The sequence below is a fragment of the Gigantopelta aegis genome, chromosome 14 (assembly GCF_016097555.1).
Source record: "Gigantopelta aegis isolate Gae_Host chromosome 14, Gae_host_genome, whole genome shotgun sequence".
In the NCBI taxonomy this organism is placed as follows: domain Eukaryota; kingdom Metazoa; phylum Mollusca; class Gastropoda; order Neomphalida; family Peltospiridae; genus Gigantopelta; species Gigantopelta aegis.
This window is the reverse complement of record NC_054712.1, coordinates 2993457-3020446: the sequence shown is the minus strand read 5'-3', so window position 1 is coordinate 3020446 and position 26990 is coordinate 2993457. Positions and strand designations below refer to the sequence as shown.

Below are 26990 nucleotides of genomic sequence, written 5' to 3'. Positions count from 1 at the left end.
AACAGGCTTCGTAAATTCAGCGCTTGATATTTAAAACAAATGTTTACTAATAATGATGATGATGATGATATTGATGATGACAATGATGATAATAATCTTGCACCAATAATCTTAACATGGTAATAATTAATCTTTGGAATGTCACAATGGTTTCTTTCAAATTACAAAGGTCAGATGGAAATGGACTTGTTTTACTTCTTCCAACTTTCCAGCTACATGGATATTTTTTCTGTTCCAACTACTCTAAGTAGTTCTATGTATGCCTAAATTAGGAAACACCCTCTCTATTGTGAAACATTTATGCAAAAGATGTATTGATATCACAGTATACGATTTTACCAACAGTTTAATATCATATCCTTAATATATAATATTTTGGCAGGTATACTACACTGACATCCAAAAGAAACTTTACATATATAAAATTTTAATAATTTGATCAATATTGTTGCTAATCGAAAAGAACCAATTCAGCTACCACCTTACAAATACTTTGCGTGTATTACGAAGAGCATTCATTTTATAAACTTCAAATATGTACTAATTAAAACATATTTTCATATTCAACTGTAGGCTTCTGTATGTTGGTTTTCTACAATACAAATTTAAACCTTTCCCTTTGGACATATTTGTATATTTGTTAACGAGATTCTGCCATGGTTTCCTGTCTGGTCATTTCTTACTCACTGCTGCTGCTTGATAAATGTCTTGCAGATTCTGAATACGGTCGTTATGGCAACCTACAATTATAATATTTTAGTAAATATATTTTCAAGTAAATGTAGATTAATGGACAAAAAATAAAAGTCAATTTATTTACATCATGTAAGTGAAATTTCAAGATGAAAATGTGGTGTATTTCAGGCATGAGAATTCACCACATTTAAGTGGTTTATCGTGTTTTGGGGGATTGCCAGGATCATTCCTGCAATTTGTGTAAATCCGAGATTTAAAAATGTCATTATAGGTGAATACGGTTTGGGCTACTACTACAACCACCCTCGTTAGTTTTCTTCCATTTTGCTTGCATCAAGCAAAGCTTTAGTCTCGTGGTTTATATAGCAGCTTCTACTTTATCGACAGGGGGCACACCACCTGCCCGTGCCCTTCCCCTGCTTGGTTGCTGTACGCTCCTTTTCAGTTATCCTCACTTTTGGCTCTGACCTGTTCCCATGCCTGGTATTTAAGCCTATTAAATTGGGAGAGAACAACAAAGTTAAAGGTCTCTAGAATCTTGTTCAGAGTCTCCTATTCAAAAGCTTAAAATAGGCACATGCCTGGATCCAGTCATCCTAACTATTTTACAGTCTTCTATTTTGAACACAAGTCATTATTAACAGTTAAAGCCCCACATCTATAAAGGGTCAAACTATAATCTGCAAGCCGTATTTCAATATTTATATAGCAATGTTTCTTTCTGGTTGTAAATGTTGCCAAAAGCAGTGCACAATGCAGGTTAATGAAGTAGCTCAACACAATTTGACTAATATGAGTAGTTACAAGTCTTAGATGAATATTTACAGATTGTAATCATTCATTCATCCTTTGATTCATCCGTTAATCTATCAACCAACCCACCAATCCATCCATCCACCCAACTGACCACCCACACACACACCTACCCATGCGTCCATCCATCCTTTCTTCCATCCATCTATTCATCCACCCAGTACCCAAATCTATCCATCCTCCCATCCAAATCTATCCATCCACCCAAATCCTTCCTTCCATCCACCAACCCAAATCCATCCATCCATCCACCCAAATCCATCTAACCACCCACCCACCCAAATCCATCCATCCACCCACCCACTCAAATCCATCTATCCATCTACCGACACAATTCCATCCATACACCCACTCACCAACACAAATCCATCCATACACCCACTCACCCACACAAATCCATCCATCCACCCACTCACGCACAAAAATCCATCCATCCACCTACTCACCCGCACAAATCCATCCATCCACCCACTCACCCACACAAATCCATCCATACACCCACTCACCAACACAAATCCATTCATCCACCCACTCACCCACACAAATCCATCCATACACCCACTCACCCACACAAATCCATCCATCCACCCACTCACCCACACAAATCCATCCATCCGCCCACTCACCCACACAAATCCATCTATCCACCCATAGTTTAATGTGGTTTTTCTACCGTAGTTCCAGAGATTCTTTTTATCAGGGTCCTATGTCAAATGGCATTGGAAAAATTAGTGCGAGCAAATCATACTTGGATATTTTTTTGAGGCCACTAAATGAACAGTTAAATGAATATATATATATATATATATATATATATATATATAATGGGAATTTTTAGTACAGAAATTGGAACTTTTCAGTGCCACTTTCTTTTTGGAAGGGGCCCATGTTCGGACCAACAAAATGCCTGGATACATTTTTAAGTTCTAACCTAAGAATGAGTTCATGGTTCCCCCTGCACAGCTGTTGAGACAGTCGGCAGCAATTGTCTCGTCCGCAAAGATGGGTCCATCGTCCCACAGCAGATCAAAACCTCCAACGCGCTTCTCCCGGCCCGTCAGTCTGAGAGGGGTAAAACAGCACAATACAATTACATTAAAAACAGAATGTTTGTTTTGTTTAACGACACCACTAGAGCACATTGATATATTAATCATCAACTGTTGGATGGCAAACATTTGCTAATTCTGACATTTAACGACTGCAGGGGCGGGATGTAGCTCAGTGGTACAGCGCTCGTCTGATGTGCGATCGATCTAGGATCAATCCCCGTCGGTGGGCCCATAGCTATTTATCGTTCCAGCCAGTGCTCCACAACTGGTGTAACAAAGGCTGTGGTATGTCCTATCCTGTCTGTGGGATGGTGCATATAAAAGATTCCTTGCTGCTAATCGAAAAGAATAGCCCATGAAGTGGCAACAGCGGGTTTCCTCTCTCTATATTTATGTGGTCCTTAAACATATCTCCGACGCCATATAACTGTAAATAAAATGTGTTGAGTGTCATTAAATAAAACATTTCCTTCTTCTTCTTGTTTTAAGGACTGTCCGTTATTTCTTTTACGTTCATCGGGACATGAACAAAAAAAATCATCCGCAAACTGTGTGAATCAGTGAAGCTGTTCTCATATAAGTTTGCAGATGATTTTTTTTGTTCATACCCAGATGAACGTAAAAGAAATAACAGACAATACTTATAATTAAATTTGAAACATACTTACTAATAACAACATTAAAAGTTCATATTTTATTTTCAATAATTGTTTTGGTTAAAACAATAAAGCTCAGTAAGACAAACTACCAATATAAAATGACGTAATCAGGTATGACGTTCTCTGACGACGTAATTTTTACATTCACTGAGAAATTAACAAACTGCTGTTGCTATGTCTGGACCAATGAAATGATGTTGTATTGTAATGGAAATTGAATTACATAGTCTTAGAGAGGAAACCCACTGCATGTTTCCATTAGCAGCAAGGATCTTTTATATGCATCATCCCACAGACAGAATAGCACATACCATGGCATTTGATATACCAATCATGGTGCAAAGGCCGGAATGAAACAAGTGCCACCCACTTGTACAATACATGGGTTAAAACAACAGAATACAATTACATGGCTATGTTTAATGAAATTAAAAGAAGTATCACTGCGTAAAACAGTGTTGGCCCATCACCTGTTGTCCATGTCGAGGATGTTGACGACATCGTTGAGAAGTCCGAACTCACCTGTTGTCCATGTCGAGGATGTTGATGACACCGTTGAGAAGTCCGAACTCACCTGTTGTCCATGTCGAGGATGTTGACGACATTGTTGAGAAGTCCGAACTCACCTGTTGTCCATGTCGAGGATGTTGACGACATTGTTGAGAAGTCCGAACTCACCTGTTGGCCATGTCGAGGATGTTGACGACATCGTTGAGAAGTCCGAACTCACCTGTTGGCCATGTCGAGGATGTTGACGACATCGTTGAGAAGTCCGAACTCACCTGTTGTCCATGTCGAGGATGTTGATGACATCGTTGAGAAGTCCGAACTCACCTGTTGTCCATGTCGAGGATGTTGACGACATTGTTGAGAAGTCCGAACTCACCTGTTGGCCATGTCGAGGATGTTGACGACATCGTTGAGAAGTCCGAACTCACCTGTTGGCCATGTCGAGGATGTTGACGACATCGTTGAGAAGTCCGAACTCACCTGTTGTCCATGTCGAGGATGTTGACGACACCGTTGAGAAGTCCGAACTCACCTGTTGTCCATGTCGAGGATGTTGACGACAGCGTTGAGAAGTCCGAACTCACCTGTTGTCCATGTCGAGGATGTTGACGACACCGTTGAGAAGTCCGAACTCACCTGTTGTCCATGTCGAGGATGTTGACGACACCGTTGAGAAGTCCGAACTCACCTGTTGTCCATGTCGAGGATGTTGACGACAGCGTTGAGAAGTCCGAACTCACCTGTTGTCCATGTCGATGATGTTGATGATGACACCGTTGAGAAGTCCGAACTCACCTGTTGTCCATGTCGAGGATGTTGATGACACCGTTGAGAAGTCCGAACTCACCTGTTGTCCATGTCGAGGATGTTGACGACAGCATTGAGAAGTCCCAACTCACCTGTTGTCCATGTCGAGGATGTTGACGACAGCGTTGAGAAGTCCGAACTCACCTGTTGTCCATGTCGAGGATGTTGACGACATCGTTGAGAAGTCCAAACTCACCTGTTGTCCATGTCGAGGATGTTGACGACATCGTTGAGAAGTCCGAACTTCAAGTCGTAGTCTTCCTTACTGCTCGCCGTCAGCGAGGGCGACGCATTGATCTCCAGCAGCCAGCTGGCCAAAACAAACAAACAATAACATAGAGAAAGGAAAGGAATGTTTGTGTAAAGACACCTCAGCACATTTTAAAACTATGGTATTATCAAAATTAAATAATTATGCTGGGGTTCTAAAACTGGCCAGCCTACTTTTACAGTTTTAATGTCAAGTTAAAAGAATACAAAAGGCACAGAGTTTTCAAAAGTGCCATTAATTAAGCAATAAATGGTCAAGTTCTAAAACTGGCCGACCTACTTACAGTTTTAATGTCAAATAAATAAGAACATCATTGCCTCAGAGTCTGAAACAGTGCCACTAATTATGCAATAAATTCTCAGGTTCTAATACTTTAATTTTGAGTTAATCAAAGGCATAGGGGTTTTTTAGGTGTTTTTTTAAACGACACCAGTAGAGCACATTGATTTATTAATCATCAGCTATTGGAGAACAAACGTTTGGTAATTCTGACATAGTCTTAGAGAGGAAACCCACAATATTTTTACATTATATAGCAAGGGATCTTTTATATGCACCATCGCACCAAAAGAATAGCACATACCACATCATTTGATATTGATATACCAGTTGTGGTGCACTGGCAAGAGTGAGAAATAGCCCAATGTGCTCACCGACAGGGATCGATCGTAGTAAAGGCTTCGAGTTCTAAGTACAGTGCCACTAATTAAACAATAAATGCTCAAGTTCTGAAACTGGCCGTCGATCCTACTTACGGTTTTAGTTTTGAGTCAATGAGAATATCGTAGCCGTAGAGTTCGAAGCAGTGTTTGTCGTTGATCATGATCCTCTGGGTGCTCTGCAGACTGAATATCAACACATTGTTTATTTGCTGAAACAGCCGTTCGGCCTGCAGACAACAAAAACACATGCTATTAAAGTCACAGATCATAGACTGCAGACAACAAAAACACATGCTATTAAAGTCACAGATCATAGACTGCAGACAACAAAAACACATGCTATTAAAGTCACAGATCATAGACTGCAGACAACAAAAACACATGCTATTAAAGTCACAGATCATAGACGGCAGACAACAAAAACACATGCTATTAAAGTCACAGATCATAGACTGCAGACAACAAAAACACATGCTATTAAAGTCACAGATCATAGACTGCAGACAACAAAAACACATACTATTAAAGTCACAGATCATAGACTGCAGACAACAAAAACAAATGCTATTAAAGTCACAGATCATAGACGGCAGACAACAAAAACACATGCTATTAAAGTCACAGATCATAGACTGCAGACAACAAAAACACATGCTATTAAAGTCACAGATCATAGACTGCAGACAACAAAAACACATGCTATTTTAGTCACAGATCATAGACTGCAGACAACAAAAACACATGCTATTAAAGTCACAGATCATATACTTCAGACAACAAAAACACATGCTATTTTAGTCACAGATCATAGACTGCAGACAACAAAAACACATGCTATTTTAGTCACAGATCATAGACTGCAGACAACAAAAACACATGCTATTAAAGTCACAGATCATAGACTGCAGACAACAAAAACACATGCTATTTTAGTCACAGATCATAGACTGCAGACAACAAAAACACATGCTATTAAAGTCACAGATCATAGACTGCAGACAACAAAAACACATGCTATTAAAGTCACAGATCATATACTGCAGACAACAAAAACAAATACTATTAAAGTCACAGATCATAGACTGCAGACAACAAAAACACATGCTATTAAAGTCACAGATCATAGACTGCAGACAACAAAAACACATGCTATTTTAGTCACAGATCATATACTGCAGACAACAAAAACACATGCTATTTTAGTCACAGATCATAGACTGCAGACAACAAAAACACATGCTATTAAAGTCACAGATCATAGACTGCAGACAACAAAAACACATGCTATTAAAGTCACAGATCACAGACTGCAGACAACAAAAACACATACTATTAAAGTCGCACGCCCTAGTTTCAGCCCACAAAAATTACTTCTAATTTTGGTTATCTACAAAACTGTAACACACTTAGATCACGTTTTCATAAAATTGAGTGAAAAAGCAGGTTTTATATCGATAAATACCATGGGAATCCCCGTGGCCCAATTACTTATAATTTTGAAAGTTAGTATTCTGATGTCACCAGTGGATGTCGCTCGAAGCACAGAAATGCCCATGTTACGACAAATTTCCCAGAGTGCACACAGACTTGGGGTGCGTTCCTTTCACCTCTCCTGGGCATGTTCCAACTGTTCTGTCCTGGACAGCGAAAGGAATGAGTTTGGAACAGGAAGTTACTTTACCAACATTGGTGCTTCTGTTGAGGAAGTGGCTGCTGCAGCAATCATGATACTTGAATCGGAATAAGACGACAATGATAGTCCGTCACTGACCATGTTGACTACACTACAGTGTTTGAAAATATAAATTTTATATAGAAACTGCAATTAGCCTACATTTGCTATTCGGCACCAGGTACTAGTGGCTAACCTATTGTTATTAGCAATTAGATGCACCGTTTATTATTGTTGGTAGTAGTGGTAGTAGTAGTAGTAGCAGTAGTAGGAGCAGCAGTAGTAGTGATAATAGCAGTAGCAGTAGCAGCAGTAGCAGTAGCAGTAGTAGTAGTACAGTTTGTAGGAACCAGAGGTGGGGAGGCACTACCCCTCCCCAGGACGAAAATATAAGGTTTTTTTTGTCCTACTCTATTTAAATAAAGAGAACAATATAGCTTGTGCCCCCACTCCCACCCCCCTCTCGAGATATCGTAAGACTTAGAAAAATTATTGGTTTTAAGGGTTTGTAACGTTTTGTATTGAGATACTTACTTGTCTGAACTTTACTGTCAATGACAATGTTCATGAACTGTGAAGAAAAACCTCACAAATGAACGACAAGCAAACGATAACAAATTGGATATTGATTGCGCGAACCGTGCACGAGAAAACAAACCGAACCAAAATGATAAAGGTCACGTGGTATACCAACTTCTGTGACATTGAAATGGGAAGATACCCTCTAAAAATAGATTAGACCTTGTCTGCTCAACGTTTTTTTCTCAGACACATGTGCATTTTGTCGTATTACAAACACCAGGATTACCAGGATTACCAAAAAACACTTTAGGTGAATGGAAATGTATATTCTAAATAATAAAATGTAAGTAAAGTGCAATTTTATTTGTGAGAAAATGGGTTTAACAGCGAAAAACAACAGCGTAATGGTTAACAACTAGGGCGTGTCCCTTTAAAGTCACAGATGACAGTTTCTGTGATACATTGTTATAATCTGCTGAATCAGCCGTTCTGTCTGCAGACGACAAAAATATACACTACTGACGTCACAGACCTTAGTTTCCGAGATACATTGTTATAATCTACTGAATCAGCCGTTCTGCCTGCAGACGACAAAAATATACACTACTGACGTCACAGACCTTAGTTTCCGAGATACACTGTTATAATCTGCTGAATCAGCCGTTCTGCCTGCAGACGACAAAAATATACACTACTGACGTCACAGACCTTAGTTTCCGAGATACACTGTTATAATCTGCTGAATCAGCCGTTCTGCCTGCAGACGACAAAAATATACACTACTGACGTCACAGACCTTAGTTTCCGAGATACACTGTTATAATCTGCTGAATCAGCCGTTCTGCCTGCAGACGACAAAAATATACACTACTGACGTCACAGACCTTAGTTTCCGAGATACATTGTTATAATCTACATTACATTGTGTATCTATCCCACACTACATACCGCCTCTTGTCCATGTTTTGCGATGAGGTATCTGCGTAGCTGCTGTGTGGACCACTTGCATCCCTTCTCTGGGTCGTAATCGGGTGCAGTTTTCTGAATGGCTACATTTGTCAGATGTATATCTTTGTTATGTGGTTAAAGAGTTAATCTTTAGTGATTTTATCTAGAGGTACATGTATAGACAGTATACTATCATTTATCCTGCAACTACTGTTTTTATTGACAGATTATGATGACCGATTAAACTAAAGTCATAAACGTATACTAACAGATTATGACTTTTGACGTCACGCATATGATGTCATACACATAGCTACATTACAAAATTGCTCATTTGACCTCTAGGTCATCGTACAATGTGGCAGAAATAACAGAAATAATAGCTTTTCCCTTTAATTTTTATGGTCTGCAGGATAAAAATAATAACTAATTACCGACGTCGAATATCTGCTTTAAATTATCCTGTTCAGGCCGAATGAGAAATTCCACTCGGCAAGTCTCACAGAATTTCCCATTCTTACCTTCACAGGATAAAGCAGACATCTGACGTCATTAACTAGGTATTCTCTATTTATATTATCTTTTTGTGTATTTGTTCAACTCCCATTTATATAAAGCAGCTCAAGGGATCTTTTATAAGCATTTTCCCATAAACCGGACAGTACATACCTCCGATGACCACTGAAGGTGATTGATACTATGATCTGTTGCACCTCAAGTATAAACCAAATGATCTAGAACTTATTATATGTGAGAAATGGACAGAAATGTGAAAACTTAATGTTAGAGCGAAATCCAAAATTTTACACTATACCTGTATCTCAGCTTATGACTTTATCCAGGTGAGATTTCTCAATCCAGCCAGTGCTCCACAACTGTAACAAAGGCTGTGGTATGTACTAACCTGTCTTTGGGATGGTGCATATAAAAGATCCCTTGCTGCTAATCGAAAAGAGTAGCCCATGAAGTGGCGACAGCGGGTTTCCTCTCTCAATATCTGTGTGGTCCTTAACCATAAGCCTGATGCCATATAACCGTAAATAAAATGTGTTGAGTGCATCGTTAAATAAAACATTTCCTTCTTTCCTTCATCCAGGTAAGACAAAACCCATGCTTCTTGGCCCAATTTTACAAAATACTGTAAGCCTAGTTCCGCACGTAAATGTAAATCTACAACTAAACCACAGTTCTTATTACTACTAATAGTACCACTAATATAGTTTGAAGTTCACAGATTTCAGTTTCGCTTCTCCTTAAAATGCTCCATTTTCCATAATGGTGTAATTTTCTGTGTGAAATAGATGCCAAACACGTGTGAACGTATGACTGGTATAACCGCTAGTTGCAAACATAAACTTATGATATTTTGTGAAATGGGCCCCTAGCTGTTCTGTTGTTTTTCAATGAGAGTTTTTACCGAGGGTTACTGAGAGAAAGGATACAGTTGTCATCAATGGACTCGAGAGAAAACCTCGTGTTGGAGAACCGGGCGAATCCACTTCGATAGAGCCAAACCTTCAAAGGGTTATACTGAAACAAGAAACAGAGTTGGGTTTGTTTAACGACACCACTATACAACACTGATTTATTAACCATTGGCTATTGGATGTCAAATACATGTACCGTATTTCCTCTAATAAGCGCCCCGGTGCTTATTCATGTCAAAATGGTCGCACACCCGGCACTTATTGGAGACCCTGCCTTTATCTTTTAAAACAAATTTTAGAAATTAAAGCTAAAAACTACAAACTTACAATTGTATTTATTTTTTAACTATAATTTCAAACTGTAACAAAACTTTAAACTTTAACAAAACAAAATATTGATATTATTGATATTTTTTCTCGTTCCACCCAGTGCATCACAACTGGTGAAAGGCTGTGGTATGTGCTTTCCTGTCTGTGGGAAAGCGCATATAAAAGATCCCTTGTTGCATTAGGAAAAATGTAGCGGGTTTCCTCTAATGGCTACGTGTCATAATTTTTAACATGTACATTCAGTTATTCACAGACAGCCTTCAGCCCAGATGATCCATCAACATAGACAAGGTTTAACACTATAAGTACAAACGACGTTTCCTCACCGAGGTAACCAGGATGTAGATACGAATGTCAAACTTGCGACCGCCAATCAAATAAGGCTTTTCAATGTACCGCTGTACCACATAGGTCTCGGGCCCACCATCTCTCTCAGCAAGTCGTTGGTACTCAGTGCCCTGCAACCAGAACCAAATTCTGAAGCACAGTTTACATGGAGAATAACTAGTCAATGACAAAGCATGATTTATATGGAGAATAACTAGTCAATGACAAAGCACGGTTTACATGGATAATAACTAGTCAGTGACAAAGCACGATTTACATAGAGAATAACTAGTCAATGACAAAGCACGATTTACATGGAGAATAACTAGTCAATGACGAAGCATGATTTACATGGAGAATAACTAGTCAATGACAAAGCATGATTTACATGGAGAATAACTAGTCAATGACGAAGCACGATTTACATGGAGAATAACTAGTCAATGACAAAGCATGATTTACATGGAGAATAACTAGTCAATGACGAAGCACGATTTACATGCAGAATAACTAGTCAATGACGAAGCACGATTTACATGGAGAATAACTAGTCAATGAAAAAGCACGATTTACATGGAGAATAACTAGTCAATGACAAAGCATGATTTACATGGAGAATAACTAGTCAATGACGAAGCATGATTTACATAGAGAATAACTAGTCAATGACGAAGCATGATTTACAACTAGTCAATGACAAAGCACGATTTACATGGAGAATAAGTAGTCAATGACGAAGCACGATTTACATGGAGAATAAGTAGTCAATGACGAAGCACGATTTACATGGAGAATAACTAGTCAATGACGAAGCACGATTTACATGGAGAATAAGTAGTCAATGACGAAGCACGATTTACATGGAGAATAACTAGTCAATGACGAAGCACGGTTTACATGGAGAATAACTAGTCAATGACGAAGCACGGTTTACATGGAGAATAACTAGTCAATGACGAAGCACGGTTTACATGGAGAATAACTAGTCAATGACGAAGCACGGTTTACATGGAGAATAACTAGTCAATGACGAAGCACGATTTACATGGAGAATAACTAGTCAATGACGAAGCATGATTTACATAGAGAATAACTAGTCAATGACGAAGCATGATTTACAACTAGTCAATGACAAAGCACGATTTACATGGAGAATAAGTAGTCAATGACGAAGCACGATTTACATGGAGAATAACTAGTCAATGACGAAGCACGGTTTACATGGAGAATAACTAGTCAATGACGAAGCACGGTTTACATGGAGAATAACTAGTCAATGACAAAGCACGGTTTACATGGAGAATAACTAGTCAATGACGAAGCACGATTTACATGCAGAATAACTAGTCAATGACGAAGCACGATTTACATGGAGAATAACTAGTCAATAAAAAAGCACGATTTACATGGAGAATAACTAGTCAATGACGAAGCACGATTTACATGGAGAATAACTAGTCAATGAAAAAGCACGATTTACATGGAGAATAACTAGTCAATGACGAAGCACGATTTACATGGAGAATAACTAGTCAATGAAAAAGCACGATTTACATGGAGAATAACTAGTCAATGACGAAGCACGATTTACATGGAGAATAACTAGTCAATGACAAAGCATGATTTACATGGAGAATAACTAGTCAATGACGAAGCATGATTTACATAGAGAATAACTAGTCAATGACGAAGCATGATTTACAACTAGTCAATGACGAAGCACGATTTACATGGAGAATAACTAGTCAATGACGAAGCACGGTTTACATGGAGAATAACTAGTCAATGACGAAGCACGGTTTACATGGAGAATAACTAGTCAATGACGAAGCACGGTTTACATGGAGAATAACTAGTCAATGACGAAGCACGGTTTACATGGAGAATAACTAGTCAATGACGAAGCACGATTTACATGGAGAATAACTAGTCAATGACAAAGAGAATAACTAGTCAATGACAAAGCACGATTTACATGGAGAATAACTAGTCAATGACAAAGCACGATTTACATGGAGAATAACTAGTCAATGACAAAGCACGATTTACATGGAGAATAACTAGTCAATGACTACTCAATGACGAAGCATGATTTACATGGAGAATAACTAGTCAATGACGAAGCATGATTTACATGGAGAATAACTAGTCAATGACGAAGCACGATTTACATAGAGAATAACTAGTCAATGACAAAGCACGATTTACATAAAGAATAACTAGTCAATGACAAAGCACGATTTACATGGAGAATAACTAGTCAATGACGAAGCACGATTTACATGGAGAATAACTAGTCAATGACAAAGCACGATTTACATGGAGAATAACTAGTCAATGACGAAGCACGATTTACATGGAGAATAACTAGTCAATGACGAAGCACGATTTACATGGAGAATAACTAGTCAATGACAAAGCACGGTTTACATGGAGAATAACTAGTCAATGACAAAGCACGATTTACATAGAGAATAACTAGTCAATGACAAAGCACGATTTACATGAAGAATAACTAGTCAATGACGAAGCACGATTTACATGGAGAATAACTAGTCAATGACGAAGCACGATTTACATGCAGAATAACTAGTCAATGACAAAAAGAATAACTAGTCAATGACAAAGCACGATTTACATAGAGAATAACTAGTCAATGACGAAGCACGATTTACATGGAGAATAACTAGTCAATGACGAAGCACGATTTACATGGAGAATAACTAGTCAATGACGAAGCACGATTTACATGGAGAATAACTAGTCAATGACGAAGCACGATTTACATGGAGAATAACTAGTCAATGACGAAGCACGATTTACAATGACAAAGCACGATTTACATAGAGAATAACTAGTCAATGACGAAGATTGTCGGATTTATCCTGCGAAGGTAAGAATGGGATATTTCCCATACAGTCTGAACAGGATAAAGCCGATATCCTACGCAATTAACTAGATATTGTTATTATTCTGCAATCCAGGATACATTAAAGAGAAAAACAATTATTTTATTTTACCTACATTGTACTATTACCCTAGAGGTCAAATGAATGATTTTACAATGTTTCTATGCATGTGACGTCGCATGTGTGACATAAAAAGTCATATTCTGCTAGTGTATGTTTTTGACTCTGCTAGTGTATGTTTATGACTTTGCTTGTGTATGTTTATTTCTCTGCTAGTATATGTTTATGACTGCTGGTGTACATTTATGACTGCTAGTGTATGTTATGACTGCTAGTGTATGTTTATGACTGCTAGTGTATGTTTATTTATCTGCTAATGTATGTTTATGACTGCTAGTGTATGTTTATTTATCTGCTAGTGTATGTGTATGACTGCTAGTGTACATTTATGACTGTTAGTGTATGTTTATGACTGCTAGTGTATGTGTTATGACTGCTAGTGTATGTTTATGACTGCTAGTTTACGTTTATGACTGATGGTGTATGTTTATGGCTTTGCTGGTGTATGTTCATGACTTTGCTGGTGTATGTTTATTTCTCTGCTATTGTATGTTTATGACTGCAAGTGTACGTTTATGACTGCTACTTAATGTTATGACTGCTAGTGTACAGTTATGACTTAGTGTATGTTTATGACTGCTAGTGTATGTTTATGACTGCTAGTGTACGTTTATGACCGCTAGTGTGTGTTATGACTGCTAGTGTATGTTTATGACTGCTAGTGTACGTTTATGACCGCTAGTGTGTGTTATGACTGCTAGTGTATGTTTATGACTGCTAGTGTATGTTTATGACGTAATGTATGTTTATTTCTCTGTTAGTGTATATCGATGCCTGCTAGTGCACGTTTATGACTGATAGTGTATGTTTATGACTGCTAGTGTACGTTTATGACCGCTAGTGTGTGTTATGACTGCTAGTGTATGTTTATGACTGCTAGTGTATGTTTATGACTGGTAATGTATGTTTATTTCTATGTTAGTGTATGCGTATGACTGCTATTGTACATTTATGACTGCTAGTGTATGTTTATGACTGCTAATGTATGTTTATTTCTTTGCTAGTGTATGTCGATGCCTGCTAGTGCACGTTTATGACTGATAGTGTATGTTTATGACTGCTAGTGTATGTTTATGACTGCTGGTGTATGTTTGTGACTATGTTAGTGTGTGTTTGTGATTATGCTAGTGTATGTTTATGGCTCTGCTAGTGTATGTTTATGACTGCTAGTGTATGTTTATTTATCTGCTAGTGTATGTTATGACTCTGCTAGTGTACATTTATGACTGCTAGTTTATGTTTATGACTGCTAATGTATGTTTATTTATCTGCTAGTGTATGCGTATGACTGCTAGTGTACATTTATGACTGCTAGTGTATGTTTATGACTGATACTGTATGTTTATTTCTTTGCTAGTGTATGTCTATGACTGCTAGTGCAAGTTTATGACTGCTAGTGTGTGTTTACGACTGCTAGTGTATGTTTATGACTGCTAGTGTATGTTTGTGACTGCTAGTGTATGTTTATGGCTCTGTTAGTGCCTGTTTATGACTGCTAGTGTATGTTTATTTATCTACTAGTGTATGTTTATTTCTCTGCTAGTGTATGTTTATTTCTCTGCTAGTGTATGTTTATTTCTCTGCTAGTGTTTTTTTTATGACTGCTAGTGTATGTTTATTTCTCTGTTAAAGTATGTTTATGACTGCTAGTGTATGTTTATGACTGCTAGTGTATGTTTATTTCTCTGCTAGTGTATGTTTATTTCTCTGCTAGTGTATGTTTATTTCTCTGCTAGTGTTTTTTTTATGACTGCTAGTGTATGTTTATTTCTCTGCTAATGTATGTTTATGACTCTGCTAGTGCATGTTTATTTCTCTGCTAATGTATGTTTATGACTGCTAGTGTATGTTTATTTCTCTGCTAATGTATGTTTGTGACTCTGCTAGTGTATGTTTATTTCTCTGCTAATGTATGTTTATGACTCTGCTAGTGTATGTTTATTTCTCTGCTAATGTATGTTTATGACTGCTAGTGTATGTTTATTTCTCTGCTAATGTATGTTTATGACTGCTAGTGTATGTTTATGACTGCTAGTGTATGTTTATTTCTCTGCTAGTGTATGTTTATTTCTCTGCTAATGTATGTTTATGACTGCTAGTGTATGTTTATGACTCTGCTAGTGTATGTTTATGACTCTGCTAGTGTATGTTTATTTCTCTGCTAGTGTATGTTTATGACTGCTAATGTATGTTTATGACTCTGCTAGTGTATGTTTATTTCTCTGCTAGTGTATGTTTATGACTCTGCTAGTGTATGTTTATTTCTCTGCTAGTGTATGTTTATTTCTCTGCTAATGTATGTTTATGACTGCTAGTGTATGTTTATTTCTCTGCTAGTGTATGTTTATGACTCTGCTAGTGTATGTTTATTTCTCTGCTAGTGTATGTTTATGACTCTGCTAATGTATGTTTATGACTCTGCTAGTGGATGCTTTAACTGGTCCTCATAATCATCCAGTAGAAACAGTGGATGCAGGATAAATACATGTATGTATCTACTGTAATACTGTTACGTTTAAATTACTCCAACATTTTTTACATTTAAAATATAGTACTATGATAACATTTGAATGCAAGAAATGTTTGATCTTTAATTAACAAATGTGTTTCACAGGTTTTAGAGCCATGAATAATTGGATGTTTTAGTGTAATAAATGATACAACTAAATGAAATGAATTTGTGATCCTTTTGCAATAATTAGTATGATTTTAAATGGTTTTAGTGCATGAATAGTGTTGGAAATCAGTTGGCATTTTATCAGTTAGAATTACATGAACACAAGAAATATTTTAATTATAAGGACCATGCACCTTTTGTCACGTTTACCGGGACTGACCCTTCAAATTGATGATTTTACCTTTAATAACTATTTAATACCTTTATTCTTTATGTACACATGATAACAAACATGAATCCCAACATATTTTCATCAATTCCATCATGTAAACTAACTGATTACGGAATTTTTTACTATCGATCATCACAGACAGAGCCAAACCGATCAGTTTTCTATTATAATCAAACATATCACTTAACCTACATTTTAAAACAATAAATAAGGCTGACTGGAACTCAGTGGTAGCGTGCTTGCCTAAGGAGTGACGAGTCATAGGTTATATGCACCTTCCCACAGACAGGACGGCACATACCACAGCCTTTGATATACCAGATGTGGAACAAGAAAAAGCTCAATGGGCCCACTGACGGGGATTGACCCTAGACTGACCGCGCATCAAATGAGAGCATTTTACCACTGAGCTATATCCCGCTCCCGATGGGTGGTAGCATTTTAATTTTAATGTGATATGGTGATCAAACCACTGAACAGCATGTACGTTGCCTCGTACCTTCTTCCAGTCCGTGATATCCTTCAGACGCTTAAAGAGGAAGATTCCTTTTCCTTGCGACTTGGCAATGGGCTTCATAATCCAGATAGATCCGGGACTGCGTCGAAATTCATCAACAAAAATGTGATATTCAGACTGGAATTGAAAAAAAAGAAGATACTGCATCAAAATTGATTTACAAATATGTGATATTCAGATTGGAATTGAAAAAAAAAAAAAAAAAAAAAAAAAAAATGATACTGCAATGAAATTCATCAACATAGACAAAATGATACTGTGTTAAAAATTTATCTCCCCCCCCCCCACCCCGTGTGATATTCAACATGAATTGAAACAATGACATGGTGTTGAAAGTGAATCTAGGGAAAGTGTGGTATTCTGACTGGAAATGAAATTTCTTTTATACAGCATACAAAAAAGAAGATATTTAGATTAAAAAAAAATAATAATAATAATACTGTGTTGAAAGTTTATCAGCAAATTTTTTACATTTAAACTGAAATAAACATTTAACATTTTTATTCTGCACCAAAATTCATCAACAAAAATTGAAAAATAAAATAAAATGATATTGCATCAAAAATAACTCATCTCTTATAATAACCGATGATAAACCAATGAATTATGTATAGTATTGATCCAGGGAACATTTTGTTCAATATCGCATTAAACAGTGGTTGCTAATCAATTTTCAGTTGACTAGAAATATGGCTAATCAAGATTTTGAAAACAGAATGTTCCCTGTAATCATAATAATAACATTCCATCTTTTATAAAAAAGACCATCGATGTTATCAACAGAGAGTAATTTAACAATAATATCCAACACTTACAGGCAGTTCGTACGTACTTGGGAAGAAATCACACCTGAATGTAATTAAGGTCATTAAAACTATGTCACTCGGTATATTGTGAGCAGAAGGAAGTATGCCTACAGACATAAGAGTTGCTAGAACTGTCTATAGTCATTGAGTGCATGTAGCAAAAACTAGGTCTATAGTCATTGAGTGCATGTAGCAAAAACTAGGTCTATAGTCATTGAGTGCATGTAGCAAAAACTAGGTCTATAGTCATTGAGTGCATGTAGCAAAAACTAGGTCTATAGTCATTGAGTGCATGTAGCAAAAACTAGGTCTATAGTCATTGAGTGCATGTAGCAAAAACTAGGTCTATAGTCATTGAGTGCATGTAGCAAAAACTAGGTCTATAGTCATTGAGTGCATGTAGCAAAAACTAGGTCTATAGTCATTGAGTGCATGTAGCAAAAACTAGGTCTATAGTCATTGAGATTATATCTAAAACTATGTCTACAGACATTGAGATTATATCTAGAACTATGTCTACAGACATTGAGATTATATCTAGAACTATGTCTATAGTCATTGAGTGCATGTAGCAAAAACTAGGTCTATGGACATTGAGATTATATCTAAAACTATGTCTACAGACATTGAGATTATATCTAGAACTATGTCTATAAACATTGAGATTATATCTAGAACTATGTCTATAGACATTGAAATTGTATCAAGAACTAGGACTATAAACATTGAGATTATATCAATAACTATATATGACTATAAACATTGCCATTAAATCAAGAACTATGTCTATAGACATTCAGATCATATCAACAACTATATCTATAAACACTGAGAATATATCAAGGCCTATATAGACATTGAGATTATATCAAGAACTATGTCTATAGCATTGACATTATATCACAAATTATGTCTATGGACATTGACATTATATCAAGTACTATTATAAGAGTACAAATGTATAAACATTGCCATTAAAGGGACACACCCTAGTTACGTTTATTTGTTAACCATTACGGCGTTGTTTTTCGCTATTAAACCCCATTTTTCACAAATAAAATTGCACTTTACTTACATTTTATTATTTAGAATACACATTTCCATTCACCTGAAGTGCTTTTTGGTAATCCTGATGTTTGTAAAACCACGAAATGCATTTTTTGCATTTTTTCACAAGACGTGTTGTCGAGAAAAAACCGTTAAGCAAGCGAGGTCCAATCTATTTTTAGAGGGGATATTTCCATTTCAATATTACAGACGTTGGTATATCACGTGACCGTTATCATTTTGGTTCGGTTTGTTTTCTCGTGCACGGTTTGCGCAATCAACATCCGATTTGTTGTTGTTCATTTGTGAGATTTTTCTTCACAGTTCGTGAACATTTTCAGTAACAATAAAGTTCAGACAAGTAAGTGTCTCAATACAAAACGTTACAAACCATTAAAACCAATAATTTTGCTAAGTCTTACGATATCTGGAGAGGGGATACAACCAGGACAGAACAGTTGGAACATGTCCAGGAGAGGTGAAACGAACGCACCCCAAGTCTGTGAAATTTGTCGTGACGTAGGCATTGTTGTGCTTCGAGCGACATCTACTGGTGACATCAGAATACCTTTTTTCAAAATTATTTCAAGCAATTGGGACATGGGGATTCCCATGGTATTTATCGATATAAAACCTGCTTTTTCACTCCATTTGATAAAAACGTGATCTAAGTATGTTACAGGTTTGTAGATTAACCAAATTATAATTTATTTTCGCTGGATGGAACTAGGGTGTGCAGCTTTAAATCAAGGACTATATCTAAAAACATTGAAATTATATTAAAAAAAACTATGTCTATAAACATTGAGATTATATCTAGAACTATGTCTATAGACATTAAGATTATATCTAGAACTATGTCTATAAACATTGAGATTATATCTAGAACTATGTCTATAGACATTGAGATTATATCTAGAACTATGTCTATAGACATTGAGATTATATCAAGAACTATGTCTATAAACACTGAGATTATATCAAGAACTATATATGACTATAAACATTGCCATTATATCAAGAACTATGTCTATAAACATTGAGATTATATCAATAACTATATATGACTATAAACATTGCCATTATATCAAGAACTATGTCTATAGACATTCAGATTATATCAAGAACTATATCTATAAACATTGAGAATATTTCAAGACCTATATAGACATTGAGATTATATCAAGAACTATGTCTATAGCATTGATATTATATCAGGAATTATGTCTATGGACATTGACATTATATCAAGTACTATTATACGAGTGCAAATGTATAAACTTTGCCATTAAATCAAGGACTATATCTAAAAACATTGAAATTATATCAAAAACTATGTCTATAAACATTGAGATTATATCTAGAACTATGTCTATAGACATTGAGATTATATCAAGAACTATATCTATAAACATTAAAATTATATTTAAAAAAAATATGTCTATAAACATTGAGATTGATAAAAACTGTCTGTAATCATTGAGATTGGTGGAAACTGTCTGTAATCATTGAGATTGGTGGAAACTGTCTATAGATATTGAGATTGGTGGAAACTGTCTATAGACATTGAGATTGGTGGAAACTGTCTATAGACATTGAGACTGGTGGAAACTGTCTATAGACATTGAGAGTTGCCAATGGCTCAAGAACAGGTAAATTTTAAATATATTAAATATTTAATCTAGCATGTAGTTTCAAAACAATTTTCCGATGAATGGTAAGATATATAATTCACACTGTAACTGAACAATCAGTTATCTATAGTAAAATTCACTGGAACGGCCTTCAGGACCTATGATTTTGAAATACTGGTATTGTCCCCCAACATTAATGAGTTAATATTCTATTTTCAAGGATACTTCTGTGCCTCCACTTTGCCCGACTCTCGTTCTATCTGTCTACGCAGTCGTTTCAAGTTCTTCACTATCAAATTCTTTCGAGTCAACTAAATGGGTGAAAAATAACATTGTGTATGAACTAATTTAACATTACACAATGCAGTGTAGGACTATGGTGATTTCTTCTTTACTTGACATCTTACACAACAAAAACATGTTTATAAAAATGAATGAATGAGTGGGTGGGTGGGTGGGTGGATGGATGGATGGATGGATGGATGGTTTAATGACACTCCAGCACAAACACACATCGCCTATTGGGTGTGAAACAAATGTAAATATATTAACATGATTTAAAGATGAAAATGCATGACATTGTATTTTATTTTAGATTCTACATAAATGTCACGGGTTAAAAAGATTTCATTTCAGTCCATCGGGTGTTCCTTTAGATGCATTACACTGTAATTATTATGTTGCCTAATATCATAATACAGTCATTTACTGTTAGTCTCACCCACCCCACCCACTCGCCTGAAGTGTACAATAGCTTATCTTTTTTTGTGTGTGCTGGGGTGTCTTTAAACATCCATTCATTCATTTGCCTGAAGTGCTTGGGTCGTGGGTTTTAACCCCCTCAGCAGACCCACTGGGCTTTTCCCCCATCGTAGCCAGTGCTCCATGACTGGTGCATTAAAGGCCATGGTATGTACTGTCCTGCCTATGAGAAAGTTAATTAAAAAAGATGCCTTGTTGCTAATGGAAAACTGTTGCGAGTTTCCTCTGAAGACAACGAGTCGGAACTATCAAATGTCTGACATCCAACGGTCAACAACTAAGTAATTCAAGTGCTCTAGTGGTGTTAGTAAACAAAATAACTTTTAACTTTCAATTAATACAGGGGCTGCAAAATAGCCCCACCCACCCCCACCCCCCACTACACACACTTTTCCATTTCTGTGATCAGAAGGCTGAAAATGCCATATTTGAACACCTGAAATTCACAATAGGTTCAGGGTCCGTGAGCCATAAAATATGCATCATTCATGCCACTGCACTAACAATTAATGACCCCTTCACTTTCAGATACATTCTGCAGTCCCTGTAATAACCAGCCACCTGTAATTTCTCTATTCTTCCAATCCAGTATTAAAGGACTTCAGCCCTACATGTAGTTATTACGCAGTGTAAAATATTTTCAGCTATATTACAGCTATCGTAACAATTAAATGAGACATTACGAACAGAATTTTGCATAAATTACCAATTTGTTTCAGATCATTCTGCACAGTGTCTAAATTAACTAAAAATGCAACATTGCAATAGAATATCTAGCATGTTTACTCAAAGACATGCTGACCTACTGACCTCATAGTGGTTGCGGAAATGGTTGATGCGGACGTGGTCATCGAAATAGGCCCGGTCAAACGTCTCCTTCATCCACCAAACATCACACCAGTAGAAATCCCAGTCCGAGTCACTGCAGAGCCACACAGGAAACAGGCAACGACAGATTAAAAAAAAAAAAAAAAAGTTTTATTTGATGATGCACACTCAACACATTATTATTTATGGTTACAATGACATCGGAACCATGCACACAGGCATGACAGGCCAATCACTGCTGCCACTCCATGGGGGGCCACCCCCAGAAAGAAAATGAGTTAAGTTTAGGGTTATGATTAAGAAAATCATACAGTAATGATAAGAGTAATTAATTTTGTCAAAAGGTTAACTTTAAAAAAAAATCTGCAAAAACAGTTGGGTATGATGCCATACCCATTTTATCCTCTGGCATTAACCCTGCATTGAATTTGTTATGTATGATGAAAAAAAGTTTTATAAAACAAAATGCATATCGGTAGTCCTAAACCAAATAACTTCCAGCTGGATTAAAGTTCGAGGTGCACTCACTTTTGATAGAGAAGTGAACACCAAAAGTCCTGTGATTGATGATAAATGTGAGTGTGTTGGTTGTAAAAAAAACTAATGTTCATCTGGGCAAAAAATGTATGCAATTTTATTTTACCTAGTACCACTGTGTCAGGTAGCCTTGTGCTTGAAACATGTATGGGGTACCTGTTAAAAAAAGTACTCAAATTTTGTGCAAAACTAGGGTAGTCATAGACACTATCCGTTATTTCAGAAATGAGCAGCTTGACCCCCAATGTTTTCTAATTCACTTTAAGTGTGAGGGGTGGTAGTATTTACATCTGTGGTGTTTATGTCGATGGATACGCTGCAAGTAGGAGTTTCAGCCACATATTATGTTACTATTGTCATCTATGGGATTTGATTTGGTAGTAGACACCTTGTAGAGACATTGATCTTTTTCATATTACAATGTATTTAATAACATATTGTGTTATTTTAATTGTTACAATGGTTTTGTTAGTGGAAAACATGGCAGTATACTGAGGACAGTAATAATTTATGTTTATGTTTGATGCAACTAAAACTGATAAAGCTTCTTACCCTGTCACCTCCTGCCAGCCTGGTCGTTGTCGTAGTACATCTAGAATAGTGTTTTGAAGTGAACACTTGAACCGTATGTAACGTTCACTGAAATAAGAACATCTAGAATAGTGTCTTGAAGTGAACACTTGAACCGTATGTAACGTTCACTGAAATAAGAACATCTAGAATAGTGTCTTGAAGTGAACACTTGAACCGTATGTAACGTTCACTGAAATAAGAACATCTAGAATAGTGTTTTGAAGTGAACACTTGAACCGTATGTAACGTTCACTGAAATAAGAACATCTAGAATAGTGTTTTGAAGTGAACACTTGAACCGTATGTAACGTTCACTGAAATAAGAACATCTAGAATAGTGTTTTGAAGTGAACACTTGAACCGTATGTAACGTTCACTGAAATAAGAACATCTAGAATAGTGTTTTGAAGTGAACACTTGAACCGTATGTAACGTTCACTGAAATAAGAACATGTAGAATAGTGTTTTGAAGTGAACACTTGAACCGTATGTAACGTTCACTGAAATAAGTACATCTAGAATAGTGTTTTGAAGTGAACACTTGAACCGTATGTAACGTTCACTGAAATAAGAACATCTAGAATAGTGTTTTGAAGTGAACACTTGAACCGTATCTAACGTTCACTGAAATAAGTACATCTAGAATAGTGTCTTGAAGTGAACACTTGAACCGTATGTAACGTTCACTGAAATAAGTACATCTAGAATAGTGTTTTGAAGTGAACACTTGAACTGAAATAAGAACATCTAGAATAGTGTTTTGAAGTGAACACTTGAACCGTATGTAACGTTCACTGAAATAAGAACATCTAGAATAGTGTTTTAAGTGAACACTTGAACCGTATGTAACGTTCACTGAAATAAAAACATCTAGAATAGTGTTTTAAGTGAACACTTGAACCGTATGTAACGTTCACTGAAATAAGTACATCTAGAATAGTGTTTTGAAGTGAACACTTGAACCGTATGTAACGTTCACTGAAATAAGAACATCTAGAATAGTGTTTGAAGTGAACACTTAATTGAACCGTATGTAACGTTCACTGAAATAAGAACATCTAGAATAGTGTTTTGAAGTGAACACTTGAACCGTATGTAACGTTCACTGAAATAAGAACATCTAGAATAGTGTCTTGAAGTGAACACTTGAACCGTATGTAACGTTCACTGAAATAAGAACATCTAGAATAGTGTCTTGAAGTGAACACTTGAAGCGTATGTAACGTTCACTGAAATAAGAACATCTAGAATAGTGTTTTGAAGTGAACACTTGAACCGTATGTAACGTTCACTGAAATAAGAACATCTAGAATAGTGTCTTGAAGTGAACACTTGAAGCGTATGTAACGTTCACTGAAATAAGAACATCTAGAATAGTGTTTTGAAGTGAACACTTGAACCGTATGTAACGTTCACTGAAATAAGAACATCTAGAATAGTGTCTTGAAGTGAACACTTAATTGAACCGTATGTAACGTTCACTGAAATAAGAACATCTAGAATAGTGTCTTGAAGTGAACACTTGAACCGTATGTAACGTTCACTGAAATAAGAACATCTAGAATAGTGTCTTGAAGTGAACACTTGAACCGTATGTAACGTTCACTGAAATAAGAACATCTAGAATAGTGTTTTGAAGTGAACACTTGAACCGTATGTAACGTTTACTGAAATAAGAACATCTAGAATAGTGTTTTGAAGTGAACACTTGAACCCTATGTAACGTTCACTGAAATAAGAACATCTAGAATAGTGTTTTGAAGTGAACACTTGAACCGTATGTAACGTTCACTGAAATAAGAACATCTAGAATAGTGTCTTGAAGTGAACACTTGAACCGTATGTAACGTTCACTGAAATAAGAACATCTAGAATAGTGTTTTGAAGTGAACACTTAATTGAACCGTATGTAACGTTCACTGAAATAAGAACATCTAGAATAGTGTTTTGAAGTGAACACTTAATTGAACCGTATGTAACGTTCACTGAAATAAGAACATCTAGAATAGTGTTTTGAAGTGAACACTTGAACCGTATGTAACGTTCACTGAAATAAGAACATCTAGAATAGTGTTTTGAAGTGAACACTTAATTGAACCGTATGTAACGTTCACTGAAATAAGAACATCTAGAATAGTGTTTTGAAGTGAACACTTAATTGAACCGTATGTAACGTTCACTGAAATAAGAACATCTAGAATAGTGTCTTGAAGTGAACACTTGAACCGTATGTAACGTTCACTGAAATAATTTCACTATTTAAACAGTTAAAAATGGATGACAATGGAAACACAAATCCACTATCACAAATGTTTACAAATTTATAAATGTCTATACAATGAAGCCCCAAACTATCTTTCAAACTTATTAATATATGTTGGAGAAAACAATCTCTACAACCTTCGAAATGTAGAGGATAGAAATCTATTAATTCCAAAACCTAAAATGTCTTTATTTAAACATGCTTTCAGTTACTCTGGACCAGTACTTTGGAATAAATTGCCTAAAGCTATCCAATCATCGCCAAATACTGCTGTTTTTAAATATAGACTCAAGAAATATTTTCTAAAATAATATCATTTGTACATATGTTTATTGCCATATATGTATTTTCTATTTGTTCATAAATGTATGCATTGTAATTCTGTATTGTTTGTACCTGAGGGCCTCAGGGAAGATTAGCTTTTGCTAACTGTGTTACCCTCACTAAATAAAGAATTTATTATTATTATTATAAGAACATCTAGAATAGTGTTTTCAAGTGAACATTTCAACCATATATAACATTCACCGACATAAAATAAACTGTTAACTCATTGAAACCATGGAGTCATGACAATTATCAAATTTTTACATTTTCCCTAAAACAAGCTATTTAAAAACAAAACATTGGTTGTTTAGCGTTCTCAGGGTTGGGGGAACAGTGCTGGAACAAATCCTCAAATTATGGCCAAAAATGATAGATATTCAGGTAAAACATGCTAATTTGAGACATTTTTACCATGTATTTCCATCTTTCTAGCTGCAACATTAGTTGTAATCCATGTAAAAATGCATAATGATTAATTTGCAACCCTATATAGCCGTTTGGCACTAATGCTAATATGAAGAAATGTGTTATCCAGATTCTGGCATATTTGTTTAATTCGGGCAAAAACCAGCCTGTCTCCACCCACCCATCCAGCCACCCACCCACCCACCCATCCATCCATCCATCCATCCACCCACCCATCCACCCCATTTACAAAAATGGGAGCCCATATGGCTATGAGTATTTTAACATTGTAATATGCAAAATTCTGTCTCCAGTGAAGGAAGGCCTATGACACAGGGCTCGAAACTCGCCAAAAAATATGGTGGCCCAAAAAATAATAATGGAATAAAAATTATGGTAAGTAAACCACAAACCACAAGCAAGATTTTAATGTGGAATAAATATATGCAATACAAATATTAATAGTGACTCATTTGTTATAACTTTAAAAAGATTGACCAAATAATATTATTTAGTCGACCAACGCCATTATTTCTTAATATTTATTTAAGTCATCCAAACAGGACATTGGCCATATTTGGCGACCTTGGCACAGGTCATTTCGAGCCCTGTGACACACACAGAGAGTAAGATATTCCTGTATGTGTTAATCATAACAGAGGAAAGTAATTCAGACCTGCCAGTGCGGCTTTTTTCTTTCACAGTTGACTTAGGCAT

General features: G+C 36.2%; 1 protein-coding gene across 1 annotated transcript; it reads right to left on the bottom strand.

Annotated features, from left to right (window-relative positions):
• Positions 1–26990, bottom strand: LOC121389568 (probable tubulin polyglutamylase TTLL9). Its single transcript, XM_041521243.1, has 13 exons — positions 26950–26990; positions 23258–23344; positions 22151–22262; positions 20804–20889; positions 17907–17940; positions 17074–17208; positions 10696–10827; positions 10055–10142; positions 8613–8734; positions 5564–5697; positions 4734–4847; positions 2441–2571; positions 1–740 (listed from the first exon to the last, which is right to left on the bottom strand). The coding sequence occupies exons 1-13, from the start codon at positions 26988–26990 to the stop codon at positions 673–675; spliced, it is 1284 nt and encodes a 427-aa protein (XP_041377177.1). The 3' UTR covers positions 1–672.

Coding starts and splice junctions, on each gene's coding strand:
- LOC121389568 (XM_041521243.1), bottom strand. CDS start 26,990: ATGCCTAAGTCAACTGTGAAAGAAAAAAGCCGCACTGGCAG. Junction 22,263..23,257: donor GGCTGGCAGGAGGTGACAGG/GTAAGAAGCTTT, acceptor GTGGCTCTGCAG/TGACTCGGACTGGGATTTCT. Junction 10,828..17,073: donor ATATCACGGACTGGAAGAAG/GTACGAGGCAAC, acceptor TTCTGGTTGCAG/GGCACTGAGTACCAACGACT.